This window comes from Gymnoscopelus braueri (genome assembly GCF_963280865.1).
Source record: "Gymnoscopelus braueri genome assembly, chromosome: 21".
In the NCBI taxonomy this organism is placed as follows: Eukaryota; Metazoa; Chordata; class Actinopteri; order Myctophiformes; family Myctophidae; genus Gymnoscopelus; species Gymnoscopelus braueri.
In genome coordinates this window covers 7,655,895-7,665,894 of record NC_137623.1, presented here as the reverse complement: position 1 = coordinate 7,665,894, position 10,000 = coordinate 7,655,895, and the positions used below count along the sequence as shown (strand labels likewise).

The following is a 10,000-nucleotide window of genomic DNA, read 5'->3' as shown; positions in this document are numbered from 1 at the left end:
TAAAACTAGACTAAAACTAAAACTTCACCCATTGTCCCTCATTTTTGTGGCAGACTGCTACATATTGTGCGGCCAACCTTGAACATTTGGCTTTCTCACCTAACAAGTATAGGATTGCCTGGACAGAGTCAAACTGCATTTTTTGTTATTTTTGTGAATTTGGGGTAAGAGTATTCTCTTAATATGTGTTCATATCTGTTTCTCTCTGTCTCTGTCTGTCTCCCTCTCTGTCTCCCTCTCTCGCTCTCTCTCAGGCGTTTGAGGACATCTACATAGAGCAGAGGCGGGTGGTGAAGGTGATCTTGGAGTTTGCCGATAAGATCTTCACCTACGTCTTCATCCTGGAGATGCTCCTGAAGTGGGTCGCCTACGGATTCAAGAAGTACTTCACCAACTACTGGTGCTGGCTGGACTTCCTCATCGTTGACGTAAGTTAAGAGCAGTGGTTCCCAAACTTCACGCCGCGTTGTGAGCTTGTAGATTTCACGACTTCTTCAAACTTTTTTTGTATTTATTTATGGAGATTATTAGATTTATACATTTTATTTATGAAATACCTTTGAAAAATTTGGAAACAAACTGGAATATCAAAGGCCTGTTGGACGGCCATTGTCACATGACTCACAAGACCATTTGTACTTAATTTGGTGCAAAAACAGTGACGTTTGTAGAATGTGTTGCGCGGAATGTGTGAAATCGCATTGGCTCTGCGTTTATTAATGGCCTCTCAATGATAAAAAATGGGACAGATAGGACGCTGTGTTCATGATCTGTGACATTTTTTGCCAAACGGACCCTCCCACAAATTGCAAAAGCCAATCGTAGTCAATCCGAAGGGAATATGAAAAATGTTACTGATACATCTTGATCACATGACCAAAGACAGAGTGTGTGCCGATTTGTGTGAGTTTTGGACAAAATGTGTAGGAGTAATAGCAAAACATGTGTTTTGAAGATGAAGAAGAAGAAGACTTGAAATCTTGAAATCGGAAAAGGGGCGGGACTATATGGGAAGTTGCGTCTTTTTTGTCTGTTTTGTTTTTATGGATAATTGAATGGATAATTTTCAAAATAAAGTTTGGATCCCAAGGCTAGAATCCATCAGTAGGTCCTAAAGAATCCTCATGCACAATTTGGCGCTTTTATCCGCTTCGTATCGGTAATTTTGCTAAGCCACCCCACTAATTCCTTTTCTGGGGGGAACAAAGCATTGCGTTGCCACGCGCTGTGAGCTTGTAGATCTGCTATTTTTGGCAAGGAGATTTCTTGTACTATAGATTGAAAAAGAACGCACGCAAGTACAGTACAACTCAGGTCTGTTTACTAAGTAAGGTCTACTAAAGTGGTTGAACTGAAGTGATATTGATACATTCCAAATATGATCAAAGTATTCTGCGGCACTCCTGGACTTGCGGCTGACACCCTAGGCACACCCTAGGGTGCCACGGCACCCACTTTGAGAAAAGCTGATGTAAGTCCACCATTGGCCCGTTACTGCAAAGACTTTGCTTAATTGATTGGCTGGTTGGTTGGTTGGAAGGATCGTTACAATCAGCTGAAGAATCCTGCACAGTTAATCTGTCTGACAAATATTCCTAATTACGTTCTTTCATTCTTTCTTTCTTTCTTTGTTTTTGATTAATTATTGGTTTTATGTTCATTCATTCATATTTCTTTACGGTAATTGTTGATGATGATGATGATGATGATGATGATGATGATGATGATGATGATTAGTAATTTCAGGACTACAGATGAGAATGTTTGTAAACAAACATATAGGGCGGTATTTACGGGTCGAATGTCTATACTTTAAATATAGTACTGCTCTTGTTAAGATTGGTCTCTATTGGTCTAAAAAAAGAAAAAAATGAACATAGTGTGAGTAATTGATAGAAATAAGTAATTTATTGGGTGAAGTATTCCTTTAAGGAACTTGCACACTGCACACTGGGCCGTATCTTTTGCCCAAAAATTCGTTTAGCCTAAAAAATTAATGGTGTCAACCTGCCTCCGAAATGTTCGTCCTCATATTTTTTTCCCCACACATCAAATAGAGTAGTACCGTCTGAATACCATAGACCACACATCAAATAGAGTAGTTTCACCTGAATACCAGCGCCCAGTCAGCGTAACAATTTATAGATTTTAAAAGTCTGTATTTTTCGCAGACGGAAATACAGACTTCAGTGGGCAAGAGACCTTTATTTCTTATAAAAGTTCCCTTACTTGGTGCCTTGGTAGATATCATAGTTCTAACCAGATATGACTTGTATCCAACAATCCACATTAGAAGCTATAAATGTAATATATCCATTGAATGTTTGAACTCCCTGGCCAGGTGTCCCGTAGATTTCATTTAATGTTTGAACTCCCTGACCGGGGGGGTTGTCCTGTGTAGATTTCTCTGCTGGGCATGCTGGCTCATGCCATCAGTGTTGACCAGATCGCCACCATGAGAGTGCTGAGAACGTTTCGGGCTTTGAGGCCCCTCCGCGCCGTGTCCCGCTTCGCTGGGATGAGGGTAAGACCCCAAAGGAAGCCCCCTGGGACAGTCTGGACCAATCAGAACTCTCCAGAACCCTCTGGAGCCCTCTATAGACTGCAGAGGTGTGGACTCCAGACTTGGGCTTGAGTCACACATTTGATGACTTTAGACTTACTTGATCAAATTAAATTAAATAATACTTGGAGTCGACTTGGACTTCAAAGCCAATGAATCCGGACTTGACTTGACTTCCAACAAGCTTAGGACTTCTTTGGCACTCGATACAAAACGTTTAGGACTCGGGACTTGCCCAGTCTCGCAAGCCAGACCGTTGCTTCCCACAATTTTCAAATGCTTCCATCATACAGTCTGGACCACGGAAGCTCTGAAAATGATCAATCGATAACGCAGATGTGAAGCCTCCTCCCCACTTCCGTGTCTTAACAGTCACGCAAATGTATCCTCATTTAAATCAAAATCATCGAAGCATATAGCTTGCTGCTTAGCAGAAAATAAAAAAATCCAGATATATTTTAAAATATATTCTGTGAACGGAAATGACGAACAGATGACAGCTTCCTGCCTCGGATTTCGGGAGTTGTAGTTCCAGACTCTATATAGCATTCAGAGATTGTGGAATAGTTTTCTGGCTACGCGAGACTAGGACTTGTCTGTCTTGACTTGGGACTTGACTCTGGAGTAGAGAGCAAAGACTGAGACTTACTTATACTTCAAAACAGTGACTTTGTCCCACCTCTGACTAGACCTCTATAGAGTGCTGCTCCACAGCTTAAACCCAGTAGTAGCGTTAGCTCCAGCGTTTCTGCTGCGGTGTGGTTGATGGTTCTATTCCTGCTTGGCTGGATGGCTGCTTCAGGGGTCAGGGGTCTCTCTCTCTCTCTCTCTCTCTCTCTCTCTCTCTCTCTCTCTCTCTCTCTCTCTCTCTCTCTCTCTCTCTGACATGTGGTCCAATGATTCAACGTCTCATAGGAGTTAAAAAACTACCGTAAAGAAAACGTTTATCTGTTGTCCAATCAGACATTAGCATTGTAAAACAGGGAAATGTCCTTGTTTTCGGGTAGAAAACTTGTATGTCCACAACCGTTACGTTTTAGGAAATAAAAATAAGCTGTTCCAATGGGTCCAATGTAGTTATTATTTAGTCACAAGCTCTTGTTAATACTTTTCATTGATTATAAAACCTACTGACACACTTGAACACTTTCACTTTTACTTTCAAAATAGCATATCTTCATGTTTAGTTACATTTAGTTTAGCAGAGCTTTTGCAGTCAGCTACCATACGGTAACATACAGTAGAGATGTTTTGCTCGGACAGGCATTGCTTTAGCAGGATGTAGAAGTGCACACTACTGAACAACAAAGCAGGCGCGCTCTTGCCAGTGTTGTCATGTCAGCGACTTTTTGTGGCTTTTTATAAGTTGCTTGTCCATATTGGTAGTTGTGGGTAATTGCGGTTTTTGGGGGCTTGTTTCTAAAGTGTAGTTGCTTATTTGGGCTTGCTTCCTAATGTTGACCCCCCAAATTAACATGTAATTGGCCCCGGGCCCCTATCTTAGAAGATTTTGTGCCAGGGACCACCATACAAGATTTGTGTCGTTAAAGATGTTCAAATAGCTGACGTATAGCCTGTAGGCCAGGGGTTAAAGTGGTTCAACTGATTTTTATGCTATATTAAGTCATTTTCCTGGGGACCCCCTGTGTGAGTGATGAAACCTAGTCACTTCCTTTGGGACTTGTTTTTGTAGACCTATCTGCACAAAATCTGGAAAACGCTGACCCTGACTCTGTTTGAGCATCATTGCTAACACCTGTTAGCCTACTATTTTATGTCAAAATGGCTGCTGAAAAAAAGGTCCATTTTCATTTCATGCTACAGATAACATCAACCCTCTTCTCTACACGTGCGAGGTCTGTGGTGTACGGAAGAGGACCTGACCTACACATACTAATCATCTCCTCTCCTCCACAGCTGCAACCACAAACAATTCAACGTTTTTGACAGTTCTAAACACGTTTTAAATTTCATTTTGTTCCACAGGGTGTGACATGTGATTGTGTTGTATATTTCAGCTGTTATCTCAACAAGACAAGCCTCAGTCTGTCTCCATGTTCCTACAACAGTGTTCAGTTCTGCTGAGGCTAGACAAGATGGCGGTGCGTGGTGTTTGTCCAGCTTCCGACAAACATACAAACGTCTGGGTCTCTCTCTCTCTTCTCCCCCTCTCTCTCTAATTCCGATGGCTCTCGTTCTTTCACAGGTTAGCTCTGATTAGCCTACACGCTAATGCTCTCGGCTCTTTCTTGCTCTCTCTCTCTCACTCTCTCCCCCTCTCTTCCGTTGCTCTTCTGGGTCTCTCTCTCTCTCTCTCTCTCTCTCTCTCTCTCTCTCTCTCTCTCTCTCTCTCTCTCTCTCTCGCCCGCTGTCTCTCCCTCTCCCGCTCTCCCGCTTGATGGCTCTCATTCTTTCACAGGTTAGCTCTGATTAGCCTATAAGCTAATGCTCTCGGCTCTCTCTCTCTCTCTCTCTCTCTCTCTCTCTCTCTCTCTCTCTCTCTCTCTCTCTCTCTCTCTCTCTCTCTCTCTCTCTCTCTCTGTCTGTCTCTTCTCTTCTTCTCTGTCTATCTGTCTGTCTCTCTCTGTCTCTCTCTCTCTCTCGCTCTCGCTCTCGCTCTCGCTCTCTCTCGCTCTCTCTCGCTCTCTCTCTCTCTCTCCAGGTGTCATTGGTCAGTCTGGTAGCTAACACGTTGGGTTATTCAGAGTTTGCAGCCATCAAATCGTTGAGGACCCTCAGAGCGCTGCGGCCACTCAGGGCTCTGTCCAGATTTGAAGGGATGCGGGTAAGAGAGACAGTATTAACCAACAACAAAATAGTTTTTTTATCACACTGTCAGAGCTGGTATATGTACTTCACGTCTGCTATACAATTACAATAAGTGGTTCTCAAACTTTTTTTTACGCGAATGACTAGATGCTTTCACTGCCAGATGACGACAGACCCGGAATTGACGTTTTTTGTTTTGTTTTAAACACTTGTTTACTTCCTGTTTATTTCCTGTGCGTGTAATGAGGCGATCGCCGTGAGGACAGCGAAAGTGTAGAGATAAACAATAAGGGTCCACGGCCCTTTGGCCTTGGCTCCTTAATAATGTAGTTCTGTGGCCTCGGGTGTGTTTGGGTGCGTTTGTTTCCGTGCGTCTTGCAGTGGTGAAGTTCACCGTGGACGACATGTTGTCTCAACTCCTAACATCAGTGTTCCCACCGTGTTAAAGGAGCGCTTCACCCATTTTCAACCTATTTTCATATAATTGGTCCTCACTATAATGCTCATTAGAAGATGGCACCATTTATGTTTACTCTGTGCCTCAGAGGAGGGCTGTGGAGGGTTCAGAAACCTGCCTGCCAGTGACGTCATCAATGGGGAATCCAAGCTAATAGAAACTAGTGGTGGAAAAATAACTAACATTTTGTACTTAAGTAAAGGTATCAATACTGCAATGTAGAACTATACTCTGTTACAACAAGTAAAAGTCTGGAATTCAACATTCATTTGAGTAAAAGTACAAAAGTAAAAGTAGTAAAAGTAAAAAAGTAAATTTATATCGCGATGCGGCACGTTGTGAGCTTGTAGATCGGCTATTTTCAAATAGCCAAAGTTTAAATAGGGCTGAAGTGTAAGAATAATTCAAATCTACAAAGTAACTAGTAACTAAACTTTTCAAATAATTGTAGTGGAGTAAAAGTATAATATTTGTCTAGAAGTAAAAGTATAGAAATTTGGAAATACTCTAGTTAAGAAAAAGTACCTAAAAATTGTACTCAAGTACAGTACTTGAGTAAACGTACTTTGTTACTTTACACCACTGCTAAAAACTCCTGGCATAATTTTTTTTTGTAATAATATATATACTTTATTTTTTTTAAAGGAAAAAAGGAGGTAGAAATTGCAGACTTTCTATTCCTGGAAAGCATGCTATAATGGAAGCTGTTCTGGCGTTTATACAAAATAAAATAGAACTGTCCACAGCCCTCCAATGAGACACAGAGTGAGTAGACACTAGACAGAAAGGGTTCCATCCTATAATGAGCAATAGTGAGGACCAATTATATGAAGTTGAGGTTGAAAATGGGTGAAGTGCCCCTTTAGAAATGTAAATGTTATCAGTGTTAAAATCCTCCTCATCGTGTTGTTCTGTGTGTGTTTGTTTGTACGCTCTGACAAACGTCAAAACATCATCACATTGTATTACCTTCTATTCTTGTGTGCGTGTGCGTGTGTGTGCGTGCGTGTGTGTGTGTGTGTGTGTGTGTGTGTGTGTGTGTGTGCGTGTGTGTGCGTGCGTGTGTGCGTGTGCGTGTGTTTGCGTGTGTGTGCATCTGTGTGTGTGCATCTGTGTGTGTGCATCTGTGTGTGTGTGTCATTAAACAGTATTAAATGTAGTGTTTAACATCTCTCTGCTTGTGTTCATTTCTATATTTAGTGCATCTGGTTTTGACCTGGTTGTCATGTCCTCCATGTCCCACCATGTCCTCTCTATGTCCATGTCTGTCCCTCCTCTCCTCTCCTCTCCTCTCCTCTCCTCTCCTCTCCTCTCCTCTCCTGTATATCTGTGTATATCTCATGGGTGTGTATTGCGTGCAGGTGGTGTGTGAATATTCAGTGTGTATATATCATGGGTGTGTTGCGTCCAGGTGGTGTGTATGTACAGTGTGTATATCTCATGGGTGTGTGTTGCGTCCAGGTGGTGTGGGTATAATGGGTGTGTATTAGGGGTGTGCACATACATCGTCCCGCGATATATCGCGATACGTTTTCGTGACAATATGTATCGTTGTGGCATTTTTCCCCCCAAAAATATATATATTTTTTGCAATAATAATAATGCGAAAACATAAGTATTTGTCTGCATTTGCTTCCCCCCCCCCCCCCCCATATATTTTCATAATAACAAAGGGCCATATCGTATCGATATCGTGAGCCCAATATCGTGTATCGTATCATGAAATTAGTGTCGGCACACCCCTAGTGTGTACATCTCATGGGTGTCTGTTGCGTCCAGGTGGTGTGGGTATAATGTGTGCGTACATCTCATGGGTGTGTGTTGCGTCCAGGTGGTGGTCAATGCCCTAATAGGAGCCATCCCTTCCATCATGAACGTACTGCTGGTCTGTCTGATATTCTGGCTCATCTTCAGCATCATGGGAGTCAACCTGTTCGCCGGTATGTACCCCAATACAGTGTTGGAAGAAGTACTCACAGTTTCTCTGCATTCCATGTATGTGTTTACCTTGCTCACTGTAAGTCGCTCTGGATTAGAGCGTCTGCTTAAATGCCTACAAATGCCTGTGAATTTGCAGGGAAGTACGGGCGCTGCATGAACAAAACGGGCTTCGTCTACAACGCCTCGTTCATCAACAACAAGAGCGAGTGTCTGTCCCTCAACGACCCGCAGTTCTACTGGAGCAAGGTCAAGGTCAACTTCGACAACGTGGGGGGCTGGGTACCTGGCCCTGCTGCAAGTGGTGAGTGGTGCTATAGCACTTTGAGAACCAATAGTTTAACGGGATGAGAGGGAGAGGGAGAGAGAAGGAGATATGACATGGTCGCATCTAATCAACTTCTAGTAGGTACATACGTTCATTTGTGAGGACCACATTGCAGGAAAAAGTACTCACATGTTTTACTAGCCTTGCGTGGCCAGACAATATCACACGACACACTGCGTGGATATTAGTCTGGTCCCTATCAACGATAGATTTTTTTCCAAGGGGCGGTTACAAAAAGATCCAAACGGACTCTATTGGTTAGATCTAAACCAATCAGAGCAGTGCTTCCTTGTTCACGAACCAATCAGAGCAGTGCTTCCTTGTACGTCATTGCTCCAAATAAGGTGATAAGCCCGCCCACATTTGGATACTGGGCCCTGGTTGGTTCCGCACAACTGCGGAGGGAGAGAAATGGAATCTCTATGGAGGGGGGCCAGACCTAATCTGCCGAGGGCTAAAGTGCGATGCAATTTTGCAAAGGCAGATTCGTCTGGAACCAGGCTAATGTTTTACTGAAGTAAAAGTATCAATACTGCAATGTAGAAGTACTCTGTTACAAGTACTCAGGGACTACAGATGAAAAAAGTTCGGAATTCAAAATTTACTTGAGTAAAAGTACAAAAGTAATGGTATCAAAAGGTACTTAAAGTTCCAAAAGTAAAAGTACTCAAGTTTTCAAAATGTGTAAAAATCTTTTGGAAAAAGCAGATCTACAAGCTCACAATGTGTCGCGATGCGACGCATTGTGAGCTTGTAGATCGGCTATTTTCAAATGGCCAAAACTGTATATAGGGCTGAAGTGGTTAATGTATGTTTTGTAATAATAATTAAAATCTACAAAGTAACTAGTAACTAAAGTTTTCAAATAATTGTAGTGGAGTATAAAGTATAACGTTTGCCTCTGAGATGTAGTGGATGTAGATATAAAGACTCACCAGTCATCACTAGGCTAGGCAAACGAACGATCGAAAAAAGGTCTGTACTTCCCACAGTGCATAGCTGTAGCTGTCATGTCGTGAAAAGGTGAATTTGAGTGCGAGTCCAAAACGTATAATCCATTGCCCCGGGGGAGAAGTCTCCCCTCAAGGCTTTCTGGCAGAAAAAAACGTTGTCATTTCATTCGTCGGTTCGTCTTGCACGACAAGCCGTGGTGGGAAAAGTGCTGACATGTTTTACTTAAGTAAAAGTATCGATATCACAATGTAGAAGTTCTCTGTTACAAGAAAAAGGCCTGTGTTCAAAATGTTACTTGAGTAAAAGTACAAAAGTATTGGCATAAAAATGTACTTAAAGTACCAAAAGTAAAAGTACTAAAATGTTGGAAAATAGCAAATCTAAAAGCTTGTAGATCGGCTATTTTCAAATAGCCTATGTATAAAATAGGGCTAAAGTGGTTCAGGTATGTTTTATAATGTAATAATTTATATCTGCAAAGTAACTAACTAAAGTTTTCAAATAACTGTAGTGGAGTAAAAGTACAATATTTGCCTCTGAGATGTAGTGGAATAGAAGTAAAAGTATAGACAATTGGAAATACTCCAGTAACGTAAAAGTACCTTAACCCATTAAGACCTCGAACGCATGTGTCATTTTAGATTTCTTTGGCTATTCAAAAAAAGCAGATATACAAGCTCATAGCGCGGCACCGAGTGCCGCGCTATGAGCTTGTAGATCTGCTATTTTTGAAAAATCTTGAAAAAAAAAATATATATATTTTTTTTTAAACTTTTCAAAAAACATTTTTAAGATTCGTCTCAGGTCTTAATGGGTTAAAATTGTACTAGAGTAAATGTACTTAGTCACTTTACAGCACTGCCCCCTAGTCAACATGTGCCGTTTCATCCCCCCCTTGCAGTCAAACGTCTTGTGAGTGAGAATGTGCATTGGAACAGAGCTGAGTCATCAGAAGTGGATGTCGCACCACTTGCTCTAGGGGACCAGTCGA

General features: G+C 41.9%; 1 protein-coding gene across 1 annotated transcript in view; it reads left to right on the top strand.

The window, feature by feature from the left end:
• LOC308077528 (sodium channel protein type 3 subunit alpha-like) overlaps window positions 1-10,000 on the top strand; it is a gene marked incomplete at both ends in the record, with an annotated part of 152,644 nt that overhangs the window by 120,608 nt on the left and 22,036 nt on the right. Inside the window, 5 exon segments of the mRNA XM_080418276.1 lie at window positions 255-428; window positions 5,226-5,348; window positions 7,621-7,729; window positions 7,867-8,000; window positions 8,002-8,031. Of these exon segments, the coding sequence (XP_080274402.1) occupies window positions 255-428; window positions 5,226-5,348; window positions 7,621-7,729; window positions 7,867-8,000; window positions 8,002-8,031 (570 nt within the window).